At 43.3% G+C, this 23,454-nt stretch overlaps 1 protein-coding gene across 2 annotated transcripts in view; it reads right to left on the bottom strand.

The window, feature by feature from the left end:
- Positions 1–23,454, bottom strand: part of LOC149322050 (dynein axonemal heavy chain 9-like) — a 261,190-nt gene that overhangs the window by 20,040 nt on the left and 217,696 nt on the right. For both annotated transcript variants that reach the window (XM_089533794.1, XM_089533785.1), the window contains 4 exons: positions 14,928–15,155; positions 9,589–9,780; positions 8,820–9,011; positions 3,513–3,683 (listed from right to left, as the gene is read on the bottom strand). In XM_089533794.1, coding sequence (XP_089389920.1) covers positions 3,513–3,683; positions 8,820–9,011; positions 9,589–9,780; positions 14,928–15,155 — 783 coding nt within the window. The remainder of the gene's footprint in view (positions 1–3,512; positions 3,684–8,819; positions 9,012–9,588; positions 9,781–14,927; positions 15,156–23,454) is intronic.

Below are 23,454 nucleotides of genomic sequence, written 5' to 3'. Positions count from 1 at the left end.
AATTATTCTTTCCCAGGTTGAAAAACAGGCTGCTCAATAAGCTAGAAATCCCATTAGGGATTTCAGAGTAATGAGAATTTTGCACAGTTTTTCTGTTGGTATTTGAACACCCGAAAGTGTTGCAAAAGAATTAGTCTTTAGAGAAAAGCAGAAGATACCACCCCAAAAGATAGTGGATTATGCTCCACTGAAGGTTTTTAAATAGCGAGGCTGAGTGGCCATCTGTAAGAGATGCTTTAGCTACAAATTTCCTGAATTGGCAGAAAGGTTAGAACTCTGAGGTATTTTCCAGGTCCACAGTTCTGTGACTTTTTTTGCTGTTGGTCTGGCAAACAGAGCACTCATCAGCATTTTATTTTGAACAAAATAAAAATGCTAATTTTTGAGTTCTTCTTCCAGGCTCAAGAGACAAAAAACATTTTGAGGAAAGTCAGAAAGATTTTTTCAAGTGTAGCAAAATTTCTTTGGGAAGCTGAATAGATTCTTATCTCTTTTTGAATTTCATCTGAAGCATATGTACAGTGGGCCCTTGATATGTGCTGGGTTTGCTTCCAGGCCCCAAATCTATGGATGTTCAAGTAAGCAATGGCATAGTAAAATGGTGTCCTTTATATAAAATGGCAAAATCAAGGGCGTGTTACAGACCGCCGGATTGCGGCGGTCTGCTGCCGCCGCCGGTTACTGCATCCAGGAACCGCAGCAGCCAAATGGCGTGGTTCCCAGATGCAGCAAAGAAGGAGCACGAAAATCGCACTCCTTCTTGCAGCCTAGAAGAGACGCCACGAGGCGCTAGTCGCACACTTGCAGCGTCACTTCCGCCACGCGACGTGCGGACACAGAGCGTCCGTTACGTCAAAATGGCGGCGGCCGTGTGGAACAGCCGCCGCCATTTGTTACGGACTCAGTCCATGCTAGGGTTAGGGGTGTCTGGAAGAGACGCCCCTTTCTAACCCAAGCACAGACAGAGTCCGTCCTAGGGTGCCCGTTTGTAACGGGCCTTAGTTTGCTTTTTGGAATTTATATATATATGTTTGACTATTCTCAAGCCGTGTGTGCTTGAATCTATGGAAGAACACAGAGGGCTGGCTGTATGTATTTATTATGTAGTCACAGACCATTACACCCACGTCAAGGGAAATTCACACTTGGAGGTGTTTACTCTGGAAAAACATGAAAGGAAACTAAAGGAAAGGGGGGGGGGAGCAATTTTGAAATTCTTGGGAGTGAAGAGTGGGTGATTCACTTCCTAAAATTGCATCTGTTTATTCAGGTGCAGGTTGCATTTGGAATTCAGTGGTCCAAACTATATCACCAAAGCCTGGTATTCAGTGAATCTGACAGTCAAATCTCATTCCTTTTTAACATGTCAGCACTCTGTCACATGACTCACCTGATTTACCTTCACTCAAAAAGAGACTATGATTTGACAGCATCCCCGATGAGCTCAGACCATGTGTGCCTGCAGCTTTATTGCAGAACAAGTCATGTGCGTGGGAGTTTGAAAACCTTTACCACCTAAGCCAGATGATCTTGGTTCTGAAATGCTGGAAGTATTAAAATTGGTGTCAACCACTTAAATTCCAGTGTCTCAGTATGAAGAGCAAGAACCAAATTGGGTACAAAGATCCTCAGTTTGGGTATAAAGATCTTCTTTGTGAATCACAAAGCGAAACGGTGCACATAACCAAGTTTCTCATATTGACCTTTTTCACCTCTTAAGGCGTAGACTGGAGTTTTAATGAAGTAAAACTTTCCCCTAAGGGAACTTAAGACAACTTGTATAGATAGTTCTTTTTCCTCAGTATAGTTTTTAAAAAAAAATCATACTGCAGGGAAAAGGCAGTAGATTTGATTTAAGAAGGAGAATAGATGAGGAAAACTGCCTCAAATCCACATTTTGAGCTAGAAATGTCTAATGATGTGCACATCTATCAAATCTCTTCTCACGAACTCCACATCTGACCCATGGCTGCTTTTTTATGGCCAAAATTTGTTGCATTTTAAATGCATCTTCCAAAGTTGCACACATTGCTTACATACATTCCCCTCATGATTTCAAGTGCATTTGGGCTGAGGTTATGTATGTGTGGATATTTTTCTATACACATTTTTCAAAAGTAACCCATTTTGCTGGATTTGATCATAGCAGATCAGTAACATGTGGGTTCTGGGCTGTTACCCCAATATTTAGTCTTCGTTCACCCCTGCATATTTGATATAAAATTAATAAAGTTGGCGTGGGTGACCCGAGAATGACACCACTTCAGCCACCCCAAATCCATGGCAGGCTTGAATTTCTGCACACAGGAGTTAGCGAGGAAGAGGTTGCAGGGAGCCCACCTTGGTGAAATCATTAGAATTTTCCAGCATACCATATTATGTTTGGAGAGGGTGGAGGGATCATGGCTAAGGCACAAGACTGGAAGCACATAGTCTGACAAAGGCCTAGAGATCCAGTGCGCTAATCCCTTTGTCTAAGACATTTGCACCCATGGTGCTCAATTTAGTTTCAGATCATTCTTTCCGTTCCTCAGAAGCCATCTAAAGTGATTTAATCCCTTCTGTTGTGGGATTCTGCCCCTCAAACTATTTTCAAGGTATTTATACAGTCAGAAAACCAGACATTCTTCTGTTTTGGCTTAGTAGCAGGCAGTCATTCTGTTGGTTTACTAAACCGAGCCCCTCAATACCTGGCTACCCCCAGTTCCACAGCGGCTAATGTGACCTCTCTTTCCAGGTAGACCAACAGGCAAGTATTACCTTTAGCAAAGCCTTACGTCTATTCACCACTCCCACCTTTGTCTCCATTAACTCTTGTGTGCATGCATGGATTGTGTGTGTGTGCGCGTGCGTATGTATCGTTTATTCCCATTAATAAACTATAATTCTCACTGGAAGTGCCTCTGGCGTTCTGTGTGATTTCAGACCTGGTATAGCTGGGCTGATCCCAAGGTTGCTATTGCCTTGACCAAACTGTATCTCTCTCCTTTGAGCTAAGTACCAAATTCCCCTAAAAGTGTAGCAGTTGTGGGTGTCCTCCCCAGACCCCAGCAGTTTGAGAAACATGGGTGCATTCAATTGAGATTGTGAAGACTAGAGAAAGTCCATCATAGTGGGTTCCTCTCATGTCCCTAAATATGGCTGTTTTCTTTGGGATGAATGAGAGCACAGTTCCATTGCTCCCTCCCCCACATCTCAGGGCTCTGAGGGTGCTCCTGCTCTTGCAAACCTGTTGATTTGTCACACGGACAAGTGTTTGAATCTGCAGTTTTGAACCTGCAGTCATCGTTGCTTTGCTGAATGCCATGCATAAATGTGGCCGGCCTTACCCCAAGACACTTCCCCATTCTCTTTGTTATGCATTGCAGCAGCAGACCAGAAAGGTGAGAAACTACTATCTGGGTGAACTTATTTACAAATCTCGAAGAGGAGATTTCATGCCTTTAACTGTATTGGCCCTTTATGCAACAACAATAAAAACAAGAAAAAGGCATTGTGTCCCCTGCACTCACCTTCTCCTCTCGGGTGGCCCCTGCACCTTCCCCAAGGTGAGTGTCACGGGGCTGCAGTTCCAAAACAGTACGGAAGAGCTTCTCTGAGGTCTGGGTCAAGAATCCAATTTCTGCATTGGGGTGGAGACCATAAAGGTAGGGTGATTCAGCAGGCAAGGTAGCATCTATGTACTGAGAAGAAGAGAAATCATATGCGAACTTAATGAGATCACACACAGTTCTATCAAAAGGACACAAGTCTCTCTGTCAGCCAAAGTAGTATTGAAACACATGGAAACCAGTGTTTGAGTTGGTAAATGCAAGGTGTACTAATAACTAGTTCAGCTGCAGACAGATCAGAATTACCAGTTACAACCCACTCTTGTTATGGATGTCCAACAGGGAGCCATGTCTTCGCTTGATTTGGGGTATGCCTGGAAAGCAAGGGTCTTAGCTTTAGGGTAGGAAACAGATAACTATGACTGATAGTCATCAATGAGGGACCACTGTTACACTTAACTTCCAAAAGTAAACCAGATTCATTCTGCACATCCTATAGCCAACACCACCTCCCTCCCATTCCCAAACAGGAGATGCATATAATTCAAGATCTGTTTTTCTTTATCAAACTATTTGAGAAAAGGTGCCCTTGAGCATAATGAAGAAAAACAACATACTGTATAAACAAATGTGTTAAAGATACTAATAATGACCAGCACAATCCTATATACTTCTGCCCAGAGTTTGGCCACAGTGACTTCAGTGGGATTTATCTCAGATGGCACTTTTTTGTGCAAATTTGTGTAATTTTCCAGTAGGTTTACTTTGAGTGGACAAACAAAATTGCTCTGTCTATCCATAAATGAAGTGAAGTAGCACATGATGAACTGTCACATGACCACTAAGTCATGCTCTTCAAAAAAGACTGAAAATGACCATGGGGAAAAAACCACCCAAGCAAACATGACAAATTAGATTTGAGACTATATGTTTCCTGCCACTCTTCCGTATGCCATTGTAATGAGGCTACAAAGAAACAACCACTATTTCTGCTGCTACTATTTCCACCCTTCTCCCAGCCTAGAACTCAACATGGCTTACAAGAGTTAAAATACATACAGCTCAAAACTAACTTGCAAACGTTAAAAATATAATTAAAGTATAAATAAAATTGAAATCCATTCAAACCATGATCATTACTAGAGCAGGCCAGAGTTGGAAATAAATTAACTCATTAAGTTATTAACTTGTTAGGCTTTTCTATTGATGTGGCTTAACTCACTAGACTGCCTGATTAATGCAGTTGCAAAAGTTAATCCATAGCTTCATTGAATTGGGTGATTCTAAAATGTTAAAAGTTGTTCTAACAGGTGGCTCTTCCTCTGACATTGAATCTCTTTGTAGTCCTATAGTGTGTATACAATTGCTCAAGTAGGACTAGGAGCTTTAGTAATTACATGGAAAGTTTTCTTTAGCTTTCCCTTCTCCTTATTTCTTGTCTTCCCCTCTTCTCTATAACCCTCCCATTCTCCTTTTTACTTCATCCCTCCCCTTTTGAGCATCTCACAGCTTTGAAGGGTTTAGTAAGATCAGAGCCAAAATGTACAACTAATTAACCTGAGAAAATTTTATTTTGTTTTTTTAAATGCCTTTCTTAACAAACAAACAAACAAACAAAAATACTCAGAAGAAAGTTCCATTCAGTTAAATGAGCAAAATATGTGCTCTACCATGATCTTCGCAAATCTTTACAGTGAATGGGGAGGCAGATTGCATGCAATGATTCAGTTGTACAAAAAAAAATGTTCTGTTTATGCTCAGAAACACCCAAAATATTTATTATTAAAAAATACTCTAACTTTTTATTCATTAATTGATCTTTGGAGCCAACTATTTATTGCTGTGCTTGCATAGGCTCAGTGCTTTCCAGATCAAATGAACACATCAGTCTTTGCCGCCCTTTAACACAAATGTGGGAATCAAGTGACCCTAGATGTACTTGGACTCCCAACTCCCAACAAATCTAGCCAATGATGAGAAATTCAGAAGCTACATTTATTATTATTATTATTATTATTATTATTATTATTTATTTTTATAGTGCTGTAAATATACACAGTGCTGTACATACAAATGATCAAATCAATAAAAATGAAACCTGCCAATGGTGTACAATCTACAAAATAGGTATAAAACAATAGGTAATAATATAAAATAGAACTGGTTAAAATAAGCGGTCAACATCTGGAAGGACACATTATTCCCAATCCTCTTTTAACATCACTCCATATCAACTTTTATTGAACAAGGCATTTGAATATATTGGTAAGGATGGGAAGTTGTAAAGAAAGAGGAGCAATCCTAGTTCAGGCCCAGGCCAGCACAAAGTGCCAGTCTGTACAGGCCCTGAATCTCCCCATACAAACCTGCAAGTATTCTAAGATCTACAGGAGAAGGCTTTCTCTCAGTCCTGCCACCATCACAGTCTTCCCTGATGAGGACATGAGAGAGAGGAGATTACCGCATATCGTTCTCAGAACGTTCTGCACGTAACGTGATGAGAACGTTCCTGGAACGGATATTACCGCATTGAGTAAACTGGAACGTGATCAGAACGTGATTGGAACGCATTTTACCGCATTGAGTAAACTGGAACGTGATCAGAACGTGATTGGAACGCATTTTACCGTACAGCGCTTCCTTTTTCTTGAAACTGTTCTCAGAACGGTTTGCTGTATTACGTTTTGTGGGCTGTGTTCTGATGACGTCACCACTCAGTGGTTGGACGGCTCGGGAGAGGCGCTGCTCCCAGGAAAGAGGAAAAAGGGAGGCTTGGGCCATGGAGCTCGCCTCTCCTGAGTCCCTCGGCTTACTGAAATCCCTCACCTCCCTTCCCCATAGGAATCAATCCAAAAACGGAGTTTAAAAGGAGCAGAGAGCCCTATGGGTCTTCATCTGGGGAGGCAGAGGTTGCTTGGCTATGGGGATGTCCTGCCATCTCTCTCTCTCCCCTCTTTCCCCATAGAAATCAATCCAAAAATGGAGTTTAAAAAGAGCAGAGAGCCCTATGGGTCTTCATCTGGGGAGGCAGAGGTTGCTTGGCTATGGGGATGTCCTGCCATCTCTCTCTCTCCCCTCTTTCCCCATAGAAATCAATCCAAAAACGGAGTTTAAAAAGAGCATAGAGCCCTATGGGTCTTCATCTGGGGAGGCAGAGGTTGCTTGGCTATGGGGATGTCCTGCCATCTCTCTCTCTCCCCTCTTTCCCCATAGAAATCAATCCAAAAATGGAGTTTTAAAGGAGCAGAGAGCCCTATGGGTCTTCATCTGGGGAGGCAGAGGTTGCCTGCTATGGGGATGTCCTGCCATCTCTCTCTCTCCCCTCTTTCCCCATAGAAATCAATCCAAAAACGGAGTTTTAAAGGAGCAGAGAGCCCTATGGGTCTTCATCTGGGGAGGCAGAGGTTGCCTGCTATGGGGATGTCCTGCCATCTCTCTCTCTCCCCTCTTTCCCCATAGAAATCAATCCAAAAATGGAGTTTTAAAGGAGCAGAGAGCCCTATGGGTCTTCATCTGGGGAGGCAGAGGTTGCCTGCTATGGGGATGTCCTGCCATCTCTCTCTCTCCCCTCTTTCCCCATAGAAATCAATCCAAAAACGGAGTTTAAAATCTCTCCCAGATGCAGACCCAAAGGGGAAGGGAGGTGGGGGATTTCAGTAAGCCTAGGGACTCTGGCCGCCCCCCCCCCCCCCCAGCTTGTCTTCCCTCCAAAGGGAGTCCTAGGATTCTCTTGGGAGGGAAGGAAGGCAAGTCCCTATAAAACGTTGGGGCTTCATATGCTGGCATATGTTTGAAGAAAATAGGATAAAACCTATGTAACTTGATGGGCCAAGGGCAGAGTCCCCTCCTTGGCAGCCTGGGTTTTAAGGGAGCTCCACGGAGGTCCCTTCAAGCGGAGGGAAAGGGAGGGGACTGGACCAAGGGCAGAGCCCCGGCAGCCATTGCAGCTCTTTAAACCGGCTAGAAAAGAAGAGTCCTCTGCTGTCATCCCATTTCCCCTTTTTGGCAGCTTGACACCCTTTTGCTCCTGTGTGTGTGCATGTAATGTGTGCCTTCAGGTTGTGAGCTTCCCTCCCCGCTTTAACTCTTGTCTGGCTCTTTGCTATGGAATTCTGGGAGTTGTTTGCTTGCTTTTGTGTGGTGCTCCAAACAGAGGAGCTTTTGTGGGTTCCCTCCTGGAGGGAAGGAGGAGAAGGTCCTGGGCATCCCTGCCTCCTGCATTGTGACAGCACAGGAGCCCCACTGGACATGACACTAGAGGCCCCCGCAGAAGCAGCCAGACCCTCTCCCTCTTGCTCTCTGCTCTGGTCTCTTCTTTCCCTCTCTCTTTCTCTCTCTTTCCCTGCTTTCCTCTTCTCTTCCTTGTCCCACCTTTCCTCCCTTTTTCCTTCCTTCCCTCCCTCCTTCTTCCCCCCCCCTCTCTCTCTCTCTCTCTCTCACACACACACACACACCTTCCCTCACTGCAGTCGCTCGCCTGCCTGCCTCCCTGTCTCCCTGCCTCCTTGCCTGTCATTCTTTCAGCCAATCAGGAGATGGAGGAATGAGAGAACGGATTTGAGAACGGATAAGAATACCGCACAGACCTCTGTTGGAACGTTCTCATCACATTTCAGTTCGCTGGGAACACATTCAATCTGTACCCTCCTGGAACACATGTGGAACACATTTAAACGTTCTGAGAACCCGATTGGAACACATACGTGCGGTATACTCAAATGTGTTCCGTTCTCATCACGTGATGAGAACGTTCTCAGAACGCAGTGCGGTAATCTCCAGAGTCTTCTTGCTGGCTGCTCCCACCCTCTGGAACTCCTTTCCACGAGAGGCTAGGCTGGCTCTCTCCTGGCTTTCCTATTGCTAGCAGGCAAAGCCAATTTGGTTCAAGCAGGCATTTAATACAAAATCCCTCTGTGTGTTCTGTTTATGTTTTGAACTTTTGTATGTTCAATGCAATTTTACATTGTTTTAGGAAGATTGTTTTAAGTGTTTTTAAAAAACTATTGTAAAGTTTTTGTTTTTTTCTGTGAGTTGCCTTGGGTCTCTTTCCAGGAGAAAGGCAGCATAGGAATGGGTGCCCTTAGAGTATTTAGGCCTCTGTGTTAAAGTACTGATGTTTTAATATGATGGTTTATTTTTAACTTTTTATTATTAGTTTTTAATTTATGTACTTTATTTTAATTCATGTTGTGAGTTACTTTGGGTCCCATTAGGGAGAAAAATGGAACATAAATTTATTGAGTGAATGAATGAATGAAGTGGAGCTACCTGGTGATAGCTGTTGTAGTCCATGTTCCCTGGGAGTGGAAATCCTGGTGCCAGCATGAATTCTCCCTCCAGCATTTCAGGCTTGATGAATTCCTCCAAGTAGGTCTTGCAGAGGCGCCTGTCCCAATCATCTGTGATGTGTCCTCCATACATAATTTCTCCAAAGAGATACCGTAGATCATCATAAGGAACCTGAACAACAATGGAAGAGATAATGTAAGCAGATTGCAATAGCTATTGCCTTGTAACCGCAGGCAACTCACTCTCCAGCCCTCTAAAGCTTAATGTCTCAGAGAGCACGTTCACTTCCCCTGTTCCTTTTTCTAAGAAGTAGAATGTCATGTAGCAATCAAATTGCTCTATGCAGCACACAAGAGATTAACTTGGAAAAAGCCAGACTGCAGAACAGACTGTGTGTATGTGTATATGTATGATGAGGGGAAGGGAGAAAGGGTGGGAGGATTGTTACTTAAAGCAAGCATTTCCCCAGCAATCAAGACTAAACACATTAACTTGTCAGCCAAATGTTTTCTAAAAAACAAAAACAAAAAAATCACACACAAAGACACACACAGGGCAGAAATGGGCATTCCAAAAAACAGGCAAAGTGAAAGGTACATCCTATAGTAAAAGAAACTGGCTGAAAAACTGGCACATATATAACAGCTACCAAAACAAACAAACAAACAAACGCCAAACAATCTATTGAGATTTTAGGTACAGGTAGACATGATTTTAGCCTATGATGGGGGTATATAATACAGCTCACCTTTGAACTAGCCTCCAAGTAATTGTATAGAACATTGACTGAAATGGTGAGATCCCCAGTATTAAAGGGGTATGAACGATTCCACCCTTGTGGCCCAAACTTGCGCCTTTCAGCTACCACGGCATGGAAATAGCAGAGGGCAAAGAGAATGCTCTTAAACTCATTTTCACGTGAACACATCTCCAGGGTGTCCTACAAGGTAAACATACAAAGAGAGGCAGGTGTTTTTTTCTTAATGAGCACAATAAAGGAGGCAGCCTAATTTCTTGGCCTAATTTCAGATGCCCTCTCACCAACATGGTCACACAAACTGGAGTATTAGATCATTTATAGCTGGTGCCATATGAATTCTTCCTTTCTAACATTACATTTACTGATTAAAATATTATGATAGGGCTACCATCCATCTTTCTATGGACAGATTTTTTTCAGAATTAAAATTTCTGTCTGGACACATTTTTGAAAAAAAATCTCCTGGGATTTTAAAAATGTCCACTGCTGCTCTCCCCTCCTGCCCACCGATGCTAACTCCTCATGACCAGCTCAATGGAGGATATCACCACTGAAATTGAAAGTATAGTCCAGTGACATCCAGTATGCAATCATGCATATTCACATTATTGCGCAAAATGTTACCACACACAATTGCTGGCAGTCCGAACACACTCCAAACGCAATCATGCATCAATCCACAGTTAAGTAAATTTGGTAAACTAGCGAAGTCACAAACCCTATTCCTAGGCAACTTCACACTCAGTGCGCTGTTGTTTGTTGTGATGTACATGTCTCCTTTGGTCCAGATTCCTCCCCCAATCTGGAAGGGGGGAGGTTCCCATGAAGCCACACTCCAATGCCACTTCAATTTTGCTTCCGCTTGTCCTTCAGCATTGCTGAGGGGGGGCTGCTGCCTGCTATTTAAGAGGCATGGAACAGGAGCTATTGGATAACCATTATATTCACATTTCAACATGACAAGAGTGAATATATAGAATCATAGAATCTTAGAATCATAGAATCGTAGAGTTGGAAGAGACCACTAGGGCCATCCAGTCCAACCCCCTGCCATGCAGGAAATCCAAATCAAAGCATCCCTGACAGATGGCCATCCAGCCTCTGTTTAAAGACCTCCAAGGAAGGAGACTCCACTACACTCCGAGGGAGTGCATTCCACTGTCGAACAGCCCTTACTGTCAGGAAGTTCCTCCTAATGTTCAGGTGGAATCTCATTTCCTGTAGCTTGCATCCATTGTTCCGGGTCCTGTTCTCTGGGGCAGCAGAAAACAAGCTTGCTCCCTCTTCAACATGACATCCTTTCAAATATTTAAACAGGGCTATCATATCACCTCTTAACCTTCTTTTCTCCAGGCTAAACATCCCCAGCTCCCTAAGTCGTTCCTCATAGGGCATGGTTTCCAGACCCTTCACCATTTTTGTCGCTCTCCTTTGGACACGCTCCAGTTTCTCAATGTCCTTTCTGAATTGTGGCGCCCAGAACTGGACACAATATTCTAGGTGGGGCCTGACCAAAGCAGAATACAGTGGCACTATTACTTCTCTTGATCTAGACACTATACTTTTATTGATGCAGGCTAAAATTGCATTGGCCTTTTTAGCTGCCGCATCACGCTGTTCACTCATGTTCAACTTGTGGTCTACTTGGACTCCTAGATCCCTTTCACACGTAGTTTCATTCAGCCAGGTGTCACCCATCCTTTATCTGTGGATTTTATTTTTCCACCCTAAGTGCAATACCTTACATTTCTCCATGTTGAATTTCATTTTGTTAGCTTTGGCCCAGGTTTCTAGTCTATTCAGGTCATTTTGGATCTTGATCCTGTCCTCTGGGATATTAGCTATTCCTCCTATTTTGGTGTCATCTGCAAATTTGATAAGTATGCTCCCAATTCTGTCATCCAGGTCATTGATAAAGATGTTGAATAGCACTGGGCCCAGAACAGAGCCCTGTGGGACCCCACTGGTCACTTCTCTCCAGGATGAAAAGGAGCCATTGTTGAGCACCCTTTGGGTTCGGCCGGTCAACCAGTTACAAATCCATGTAACAGTTACCTTGTCTAGTCCACATTTTACAAGCTTGTTTGCAAGAATGTCATGGGATATGTTCGTTTTAATGTGAATAGAGCATATTCTTTCAACCATTCTTCCCACCGCTCCCCCCCCACCTCTTTTGTAAATTGTGGGGTTCCTTGGTTCCTCTCTCTCACTCGCCTAAATATGCTATGCTCCAGTCATCTGGAGTCTCGCTGAGCATGCACAAAGGTGCCAATTTGCAATTAAGAACCCACCGATGTGATGGCTTACTTTGCATAGAATCTGGGTTGTGTTCCGGGAGGCCATTACATTGAATTTAAGGTGTGATAAGTTATCACATAATTGTATGAATTTTCGAATTGACATCACTATCTTCTCTTTCGAAATTGAGAGCCTCCCGTCCTGTTTGATAAACTCCCTCAGCTTCATTAAGTGCTCTACTAGGAAAAGAGATGGAGGCCAGTCCTCAGAGAAAGAGAGAGAGAATAATTTGGTTGTGGGGCAGGAGAAGGGAGTGAGATCTGGAGGGGGAAGGCAAGCCAGCTGAACAAAGCAGCAAAGGAAGCCTCCAACTGTGCAGGGCCAATGGAACAGGGCAGCTTGGTGGAGCAGGAGAGATAGCTGTTGAAAGAGGCAGGAAAGGAAGAAAAGGCATTGTAGAGCCTTAATTCTAGATGGCTGATTACACAAAGCATATTCTTCCCTACATCTGCTTAGGATATTTTCAGCAAAATCAATCATTGCTCAACAAATAAAAAGGGCTGTTTACTTTATTTCATTTCATTGGTATGCTGCCTTTCTTCACAAAAGGGACCCAAGACACTTCACAGATAAAACATTTTTAAAACTTAGAATAAATTTTTAAAAAACAATTAAAATCATCTAACTAAAAATAGTATAAAATTACATTAAATATACAGATGTTAAAAAAACTGAGCAGGTTAGGTCTGAAATTTCCCTACATGGACTTCTTTCAAGTGTTATGTTTAAACATATTGTGTGCCTTTAAATCATTTCTGTCTTATGGCAACCCTATCATGGGGTTTTCTTGGCAAAAGTTGTTCAGAGGAACTTTGCCACAACCTTCCCCTGAAACTGAGAGTATGTGATTTGCCTAAGGTCACCCAGTGGATTTCAAAGCTGAGCTGAAAATCAAACCCTGGTCTCCAGAGCCACACTCAAACCACTATGGCATGCTTGCTCTCAAGAGCAACTAAAATATTGGTCCCCAAACTGTGGTCTTTAATGGATTTTGGACGTCAGCTCCCAGAATCCCAGACTACTGGCCAACATGGCTGAGGCTTCTGGGAGTTGAAGTCCAAACGCTCTTAAAGAGCAAAGTTTAGGGACCACTGAATAAAAATATACAGCCCATATAAAAAGCCATCATGACATGATTATATATTAAAAACCTTCTTGAATAAAAACATCTTAGCTTGCCAGTGGAAAAAAAGCAGGGAAGGGGCCAGGCTAGACTGCCATAGAAAGGCATTCCAGAGAATTGGAGCAGCCACCTAGTCTTCTAGTTGGAAACTCCAGTGGGTACAAAACATCACAGCTAGATTGCTGCCCGGGGCTAGTTACAGAGAGTATATAATTCCCTTGTTGAAACAGTTTCACTGGCTATTGGTTTGTTTCTGGACACAATTAAAAGTACTGGTCATGACTTATAAAGCCCAGACTGCTTAAGAGACTGTGAGCCTGTAAAGACTGGCACCGGCCTGCAGGCCAACTAGGGCTGTGCTAGAGCTGAGCGTTCACATGCTCAAAACCCTTACTGTGCTTCCCAGGTGCCATCTTGCGCACCATGATGACATCCTTCGTGCGCAGCACCCAAACAGTGCTGTGCCTGAGGGGTGTCATAACGCCGTGTCATGGTGCTTATGACACCCCTTCTATGACTAAAAAGGAACCCCCCCTTTTGGGGCTTCTTTTTGCACCGGGTTGGAGGCATGGTGTGTGATTGTTGCATCCCCACCCCAGGAGATTTTAAATGTTTTTGTCTGTAAGTTGTCTTGGGTCCCTATGGGGAGAAAGGCAGCATACAAATGAAACAAATAAATAAATAAATAAATAAATAAATAAAGTCCAACAAGACGACAATCCTCTGGTGCCATGAAAGAGTATGTCCACAGCACAGTATTAAGGCCTATTATTGTCCAACTTCATCTCTTTATGATAGACCAACTGAAACAAAAATCAGAAAATAAGTGGTTGGTCAGCCAGCCCCCAACTAATTTTGTCAAGTTGGCCACAAAAAAGTGCCCAATTGGGAAATCAGCTTCTTTCCCTCAACTTCTCAAGGTTTCCAGTTGCAAAATATCACAGAAAATCACAGCAGAAAGTATTTCTAGTTGTAGACATGAAAAACTGACATTATGCCAAACCAAATTCTTTATTTCAAATAACTAGAGTAATAAGCTGTTTCTGATTCTTTTCCAACAAATCAGTGCAACTAGACTTGTGTTAGTCAGAACAATGGTTCAAAACAGTCAAATTAAGTATCAAGCCACTACTCCCTGCTACATGAGGACTGGGGGAATGAGATATTTTGTAAAAATCCAGCCATTTTGAAAACATTACTTACTATCTGATTTGCAGATGGCAGGCTAAGAGTAAGCAAAGTCCCCCTCCCCCACAGCTTTTTTGGAATCTGGGGTGATGAATGACAGTAGATGAAAACAAAATAAGCCTCAGTGCCAGCATTAACCTTCACTTAACTGCACACAGATTTTTTATTATGGAGAATACTGCTATGGAAAGAGCCACAGCAAGAGTTTAGAAGCAGAAATTTTTCTGTCATGGAAGTGAACACCCAAATCACACATCCTAGGTTGTGTAGATCTAGACCAGCAGGTTTTCACCCGCTTTCTGGGAAAAGAGGATTTGGTATTAAACCACATGGCCTTGCACAAAACCTTCCAACTTACTACCCTGACCCAGGGAAACTCCTGGTGTTTAGCATGACAAGTGCAAGATTAGCATTTTTAGCGGCACAGAGAAACACCTCCCAGTGCCATACAAGAAAAGCATAAAGGAGACAATGCACAAACAATGTTCTATAAGCACCGGCTTCAGTCAAGAGACCTCTAGTACATTCAGAGATGACAATATAGTATTTGATTTGTATTAGAGTGATTTAGGTAAAGTCACTATATGTCAACTGCAAAGTTTAGTGAAATTCTACAAAGCTCTGGATGGGTTGCTAGTTGCACTGGGTATTTCTAAGTCCAACCTCCTACCTGTCTACCATTACAGATGCTAAGAACTTTCCTGCAGCCAGCAGATACCTGATTGAAGTTGTCCAGAGCTTTGTGGAGGTTGGCGTGCATCCCTGTTGGGGGCTCATTTGTGATTTTGATGGAGTTCTCTAGGATGCCCTGAGGTATGATGTGGCCTTCCGGTGAAGCTGCAGGCTCTGCACTGATGAAGACACGGAATTCAGGGTGACTGCCTTCGCTGTGCTGCTCTAGCTTCTTCTCCAGGGAACTCAGCCACTTGGCCACCAGGTGGATGTTCTAGCAGGAGAAACAACAGTTGTTATCACCACTGCCTTTTCATTCTGTATAGTGAGAGCCACTGAACAGACTCCTTCCAAGAGGCGGAAAGCATTCCACCTCCCTCCAGCTTCACCTTGCCTAGTAGCACTCATCACTGCAATTCACTGCCACAGACATTAGCTGCACATAAAAGGATGTAGATTTCATACACTTTGAAATGCAAAATAATCAAGACAAATAACTAGCAATTAAGGAAACAGCTCTGAATGTTTGTTTTCTCAGGGACAATGATATTCTGTTTGTTAGAATAATGTACTGCTGCTGAAGTAACATTATTCCTTCCAGATAAAACAAAGTTCCAATAGACAGCTGAAATACAATTACTTGATTATTTTCAATCAAATAATTCACCCTTGAAATCTGAGCCAGTTACCAGAAAATCACATTCCACATCCTGTTCAACAAAGGTCTTCACAAATTTGCAATGCTGGCACCTTTACTAGAAACCTATTCATTTAATACTGGCTTTGCCTTCCAGCCCACCAGCTGACAGCCACACTCTTGTTCAGGATTTCATGAAAGGCCACACAGAATCTGAATTTAAAACATTCTTCCAGTGGAATGAAGCCTTTAAAACAGAAGAGAACACTGGTGAACAGTTAAGTATTGGCTACTTAAAATATCAACATTGAGAAAAACTCAGACTTGGAGCAAAAAGCACAAAAAATCAAGATGAAGGCTGGAAAACAGTCCAAGCCTGACAGTAGTCCATCTGTCAAGAGATCCACTCTTTGATTTTCTTGATCATATGACTAAAGACATTGTCTTATAGACTTCTTTATATATGCTGTTTGGGGAGACTCCACTTTGGAGGGCAAAAAATGGGATGTTTTTGTTTTGTTTTGTTTTGTTTTAAAAAAATAAATCAACTCTGAAATAGAGCAGATACATGCTAGGTAAAAGATAAGGTAGTCCCTTTACATGAATGTCTAGTCCAGAGGTCGGCAACCTAGGGCCCACAGGCCGGATCTGGCCCGCCGAGGCCTTGGGACTGGCCCCAGCCCGGTCCTGCCGCCCTCGCCGCAGCTTCCGCGCCGCTCCAGGCACCCACGGGGCCTTGCTGCCCTCCTCCTCCACCGTGCATGGCTGCGCGGAGGGGGCGGAGGAAGAGGAGAGCAGCAAGGCCTGGGGCGGAGGAGGCGAAGGTGGAGGTGGCGCCTCCTGTGCGCGGCCGTGCCACCCTCCCTGCCTCCCCACGGCCTCCTCCCTCCCTCTTGGCCAAAGCCGCCACAGAGGGTGGGAAGGGGCCCGCGGGGCCGCCGCCGGTGGCCTCCCCCTCCCTCTTGGCCTCTGTGGAGACCGACACCTCCGCAGAAGCTGGGAAGGGACCCGCAGGGCCGCCGTCGGCGGTCTCCCCCCTCCATCTTGGCCTCTGCGGAGGCCAAAGCCTCCGCAGAGGCTGGGAAGGAGCGCACGGGGCCACCGCCGGCGGCCTCCCCCTCCGTCTCGGCTGCAGAGACCGAGAAGGACCGCGTGGGATCACCGCGATCGCCGGCGGCCTCCTCCCTCCTTATTTATTTATTTATTGGCTTCGGCCCACCAGTTGTCTGAGGGACAGCAACTCAGCCCCCGGCTCAAAAAGGTTGCCTACGCCATTTCTAGTCATAATCAACTGTAGGGGGCAGTGTTCATTTCTGTTTCTAAGCCAAAGAGACACCATTGTCTGAAAACTGCTCTGGTGCTCATGTGGCCAGCATGACTCCACCGAACACTGTTACCTTCCCATTAAGCCATGGTACCTATTTATCTACTTGCATCTGCATGCTTTCAAGCTGCTAGGTTGGCAGAAGCTGGGACTAGTGGTAGGAGCCCACCCAATCATGCAGCACCCAGGCCTTGAACTGCCAATCTGCCAATCTTGCAATCAACAAAGTCACTTAACCACTTGAGCCACTGCAATACATGCTAACTAAAGAAAAATGCTAAATGAAGGCACAAATTAGCCCATTAAAATCTACAAAGCCAGATCAGACATCCAAGCAGATCAGATTCTTAAGATTCCATTTTAAGAAAAAAGCAATGATGGCAGGATTCCAGGTGGAAATCCAGTGCAAAGGAAGATATTCCAAGTAATTTAGTAATGGCAGGCGACTTCAAAATCATGAAGTATATCTTCCACAGCAAGTTGCATTTATATTGATCCACAAGTAGAGTGATTGATTTAAGCCAGAAACATCAATTAGATAATAAGGGTCTTTGTGTGAGGGAGAATCACTGAAAGATGTAGAGAATTTCCTATCTTGCCAGTCCTTTGGTGTGTGAAGGCCCTTGAAGACCTTGTATTTCCAGAATGGAAGTAGACAGCTGTGTACTGGCTTTCAAGTATAGAATAAAACCTGGCTTTTGGGATCTATCCAGGACTAAAACAGAATAATCCTATTGCTAATCACAAATTAAGGCCACCGTCCTGGACTCAGAGGGAGAGGCACAGCTCCACCATGCCTAGTCCAGAGACAGATAAAAGCTCTCCCCCCCCACACACACACAATTCTAGCTGCCACTGCCCTGGTCTTGGAGGGAGAGAATAACTGGCAGTATCTGCTGGACTTGATCCCCTTCCCACTGCCACTCCGTTCTCTTTTTGTGTCATGTCTTTTTTAGATTGTACACCTGGTCTTGGAGGGAGAGAATAACTGGCAGTATCTGCTGGACTTGATCCCCTTCCCACTGCCACTCCATTCTCTTTTTGTGTCATGTCTTTTTTAGATTGTACACCTAAGGGCAGGAATCTGTCTAACTAACAATTTGTAAGCCACTCTGAGAGCCTTTGTGGCAGAAGAGCAGGGTATAAATACTCTAAATGAAAGGCAACCTTTATGCCCCATCCTTTTCAGAATGACTGTTCCTACCTATATGGGCAGGCTAGGTTTGGGTAAATAGCCATGGCTGAATGCAGTTAGTAAAAGCAAGGCTGGCCTCTGGCCAGGGAAAGAGATAGTAATGAAGGCTGCCTGTTGTTCATCTTCTCCCTTACTTCTTGTGATCTCCTCTAACCTACTGTATATGTTAGGATGCCCAGTTTTGTATGTCCACTCAGACAACCTTGTGTTCTTTCTTTTGGTCAGAACTGAATATTGGACATTTGTGCTGAACAATCTGCTGAATCCTGAAGATGAAAGTTCAGGCTCAACTACAAAACTGAGTCTTGAAACAGTTGCACACCTAAAATGGACAGCATTCTTTAACTACTTTAATTATACAGCATATGAAAAGAGACTTGTGTATAGACTCATGTTAGGCTAAGCTGATGACCAGGACTAAGTTGTTGGTAAGGATTCACTTGATTGTCAATGACCCCAGTTTCTGAGGAAGTAGACTAAGGCTGCATCCACTGCAGAAATAATCCAGTTTGATACCACATTAACTGTCATGGCTCAATGCTATGGAATTCTAGGAACGGTAGTTTTGTGAAACATTTAGCCTTCTCTGTCATAGAGCTCTGGTGCCACAACAAAGTACAATTCCCAGGATTCCACAGCACTGGCCCATGTCAGTTAAAGTGGTATCAAACTGCAGTGTGGATGCAGTCAATGTCTACAAAACTTATGCTACAACTTCTTTTGCACAGATTAATTTCAAAGATGCTACAAAATCCCTTTACATACTGATATTCCAGACTAAGGGGCTGTGCACACTGTTGGGAAAGCCAGGTTGGGGGCAGAGTTGGGGTGTAGCGTCAATATGACGTATGACCCAGCTCCGACCTCAGGGTGGCATGACACTGTGTGCTGCACCACATGGCGCACATTGTTACAGTGCTCCTCTGCCACTGCATCCGCATGACACAGCACTGAAGGAGCCCCATAAAGCCACAATGCCATGGCTATTGTGCCCTGCAAAGGCCAGATCTGGCTGTAAAAGGGGGCAGCTGCAGGGCACCCACGGTCTGCACACCCCTAACACAGCTATATCTCTGAATTCTATCACCTCCCCAGAAAGACTCAGGGTTAGTTCTGATATAACGTGATGTCTCAGTAACAACCTTTCTACAAATCTTATCTGTTATTAACATCATGATTATGTTTTAATAATGATTATTATTAATAATATTACTAACATGATGACACTAATTCTATTGTGTGACTTTCTATGGATGAGGCTAAGCTGGGGACTGCTCAGTGTAACCAAATCTTGAAATAACAAAAAATGCAACAAAATCAGATCTGCAGGGAGCTGGGATCAGGGATGCCCAAGAAACTTCCTTCAGTTCACATTTCAAAACAGGCAAACAAATTTTGTCTGTACCCACAGGAAAAAAGACTGAATCAGAACGCATGTGATCTTTTGGATTTTGCCCTTCTCCAAATTGTTTGCCTTCCTGACTCTGAACTCAATTCTTCCACTGCTGGTACTCATCTCTAAGTAGCCACAAGACTGGCAAGCAGACAGGGAGGCCCTATGACTGGCAAGTGCTAGGCATACACTGATAGGATGGGGGAGCTGGTGGTGGCAGTATGTTTAACTGAACAAGTGGAAGCAGATAGCCAGCTTGGTTTCTCCTCACCAGCTTTCCAGATTCCACCTGCTCCTTCTATGGTACTATTGATAACCACCACAGTGGTATCAATGATTATAAGGAGATAAATGGTAGTCTGGACCAAAGGCTTGCCTAACCCAGCATTCTGTTTCAGCATTGTTCACCATTATCTTTGTGAATGAAGCAGGCCAGGCAGCAGCAATCTTTTGTTTTCTCACCCTCAGGACACCAAGGTCATCACCAAGGGTGACAGCCATTTTAAATTCCACAAACATGATCTGTAACTCTGCAGAATTGTGCAAACTTCCCAGTCCCAGTAGGCATGGGTTTACACACACACACACACACACACACACACACACACTGAAAATATTTAAAATAACTAACAAAATGGCAATTAGGAAATTGGCTAATGCAGCTTTTCATAGAATCATAGAGTTGGAAGAGACCACAAGGGCCATGCAGTCCAACCTCCACCATGCAGAAACTCACAATCAAAGCAGAACAACATGTGAAGATGCCACCCTATAAACTTCCTTTTATAATAGCTATAACATTTCAATTCTGCAAGAGGTCTTGGGAGTCAGCATGAGACTAATCCCTGAGAAAATGCTGCAATGCTGTTGGGGAATCATGAAATGTGAATGCACCTTGAGGAGCTCTCATTTGCAAGGAGTAAACACATCATCATCCCTGGTTCACTTTATACCAAGTGCCAGTGAAAATGACATTGGGACAACAAAGGTAAACCACTTTTGTCACATTCAAAGAAGAGACACAAGAGTCAAACCTTTTCCCAGTTGTGTCTAGCAATCGAGCATACAAACATGGTACAAATGTTTGGCCTGGGATTCCCCTCACCCCCAGTAGTTAACAGCCCCAGTGCTCATTCACAACCCTGGAGTTACACTGAGATGTACATATACTCTACAAAAGCTGCTGGTATAGTACCTTTTTTTTCCTTCTCCTTTGTTAAGTCTGAATATCTATTCCTTCAATGTGAGCCTAAATTATTACCATGTCAGCACAAAGACACTCAACACTGGACAAGTATATTCAGCACTGGCACAGTAAAATGCAAGCAAGTGTGAAAAACAGAAATCAGTATCTGGGCATAGAGTGCTGTAAACTGTTCTACCATGTGTACTGTCAGGATGGATAGCCAGCCCACACAATTGAATCCTGAGTTGTGTGTGTTGGATAAGTTAATGACAACAAGAGCAGGAAGATGAGTGCAGACTATCTTCACAAAGCAAACTGGGAAACCTGATTGTGAAGCAAGTTCTCTCTCACCACATTGCTTCAAACAGCTCCTACAGATCTCAGATCTTCAGGCCCTCATGTCATAATTAAAAGAGGCTAGAGAGAAACAGGAATATGAGGGATGAACAAGGCAGCACAAACAGTCACCAGATTTCCAAGGACAAAATTTGACAGAAGGAAATAGGCACTCCTACATATCATGATGAAGACAGTGCCATTCAGGAGCCTAAGTGTTTTTGGCTGTCCTTACCCAATAAACAGTCTTGAGTACTCAGCCTTCATCGTAATGATCTGGCAATTATAACGGCTGTTTTTCTTCCCATTACATTGAGTTTCTAAAAGGCATTTTTGATTCAGTTGCTTTCATGAGAGATGACTGATTAATACTGTCTTGATGTCAACAAGTCCTTTGTTTCACAAGCCTTATCCTTGCAGCTCATCCATGCTCAGAAAGCAACACATGCACAATCACTGGGAAACATCTCCATAATGGGAGTCCTGAATAAACATGGGGATAGACTGTTAGCCTATTATTTCTGAGGGCAGGGGGGAAGGGAGAGAGACCCTTTTAAATATTTCCCCTGTTTATTCACGCAAACTTCTCCTGTTCATGAAACAAGGTTGTATATCTGTGCCACCAGCAGTGTTTAATCTTTTCCTGCCCATGGTTAATAAGAGATAAGTTCTACACACAGGCTGATCTAACTTACAGGATTATGACCTCCAAGACCTCTATAGAGAAAAACCTTGCTTTAAAATTGCCTTTTCAGAATTAAAGTATTTCTCTATGCTCCCTCACTTCACCTCCATTCCTAACACACATTTACTTCATACAAAACTTGAAAAGTGCAGAAGTACAAAGCAAATTCATGAGACCTATTTGCCGTTTCAGATTAGTGCCTGTCTCTCTGGCTGCCATTCTTACATTGCCATTCATCAGAACCTTCCTGTGCTTTATTTTCCCCCTGGCAAAAGTGTGCCAATGATTTGCTCTATACTAATGACAGGGAAACTTACCACAAAATGTACAAATACACACACACAAATGCAAACACAATCACACACACAACTTTTTTAACATTAAAACTGCCATTTGCACAGCACTGGGGGTATGAGTGGGAGCATGAGCATATGCGAATGTGAACCTGTCAGGAAGACAGACTGAGTAAAGCAATCAAAGAAATGTGGGTGTATACGTAACTGGCTGGGAAAGAGTCCAAGGATGGATAACAGAAAGAAGGGTGTGGGGATTCCTTAAGAAAATAGACTTCCAAACATCTTCGAGCCTTGTGCATCTTATAACGTAAAACATGTACCATAAAGATGTAGGAGTTGCTATGGTAACTCCTGGAAATAGTACTGTATAAACCAGCAATTTACTCCATCAGATTCTCTCCCACTCCAGTCACCAGAGGCAGACTGGCAGGGGCTCTTTCCCCTCTTTTACAGACACTGCTCCAGGTCCACTGGACCACAGTGTGCCATGAAGCTGAAAAAAGCCTATTCTCTAAATAGGAAATGTAACATTTCTCTGTTGCAGTCTCATGAAAAGACCTCATTTTCTCCCAATCCCTCTACATTTTTTCACAACCTTGTTTCACTCTAGTTCACATGACTTTTCCGGGTTTTTAGATCCTGCAATTCACAATATTTTCAATTTATTTTGCATAGTAAGTGGATATACTTAATGCATGCTTCTTTTTCTCCCATTGACTAAAGAGTGTCTGAGCACTTTTAAATGTGCACATTTTTTGTGTGCATCCCAAGCACTCAGCAAGCCTTGTAAATGTGCAAATTTTCAAGGCAAGGTGAGGTTTTTTTTCCTTGCCACAAGCTTTGGGAGATGTGAAAAAAGGCTGATTTTGTCAAATCTATCAAAACCAACTAAATCCTTTTCCAGCTCTAAGCATAATTTATGAGGTCTCTAACATATGCCTTTGCTGAAGATGTTACTACATTCACTGCCATCATTGATGACCTGCAGATTGGGTTTTGTGGGCATTTGAAAGGAGATACGGGAGTGCTGAAAAACATGCAGAGAAATAATTAGGAGGCTGCAACAACTTCCCTAATGAGGTAAAGTTACAAAACTTAGGTTTAGTTTAGAAAAATGGTGACTAAAGGAAGATACGGCAGACTGGTATACATTTATGCATAGTGTCAAAATATGGATGGAGAGATGAACTTCTCCCTCTTTCTCATAATAATTGAACTTTTCAGCAATGAAGCAAGCCAAGAGCCAAATCTTGCTGAATCTATGCTGCACTTTCAGTCTTTGCAGCAGCAGCAACAGCAGCAGCCTGTTTTGTTGTTCATCCAACAAAACTAAAAGTAACATATTTGGCATCAATATAGACCAATAGGAAACACTTCTTCAAACAATACATAATTCTGTAAACTATAGAATTTACTAGCACAAGATACAGCAATGGCTGGCAATTCAGATGCTTTTTAAAAGGATGAGATCATTTAATAGATGAGGCCAACAATGGTATGCATTCATGATAACTATGGTCC

The sequence above is a fragment of the Sceloporus occidentalis genome, unplaced genomic scaffold (assembly GCF_023333645.1).
Source record: "Sceloporus occidentalis isolate IW3139 unplaced genomic scaffold, rSceOcc1.0.p SCAF_1, whole genome shotgun sequence".
Classification (NCBI taxonomy): Eukaryota; Metazoa; Chordata; class Lepidosauria; order Squamata; family Phrynosomatidae; genus Sceloporus; species Sceloporus occidentalis.
Note: the sequence above shows the minus strand (reverse complement) of the source record. Positions and strands in the feature narration are given on the sequence as shown.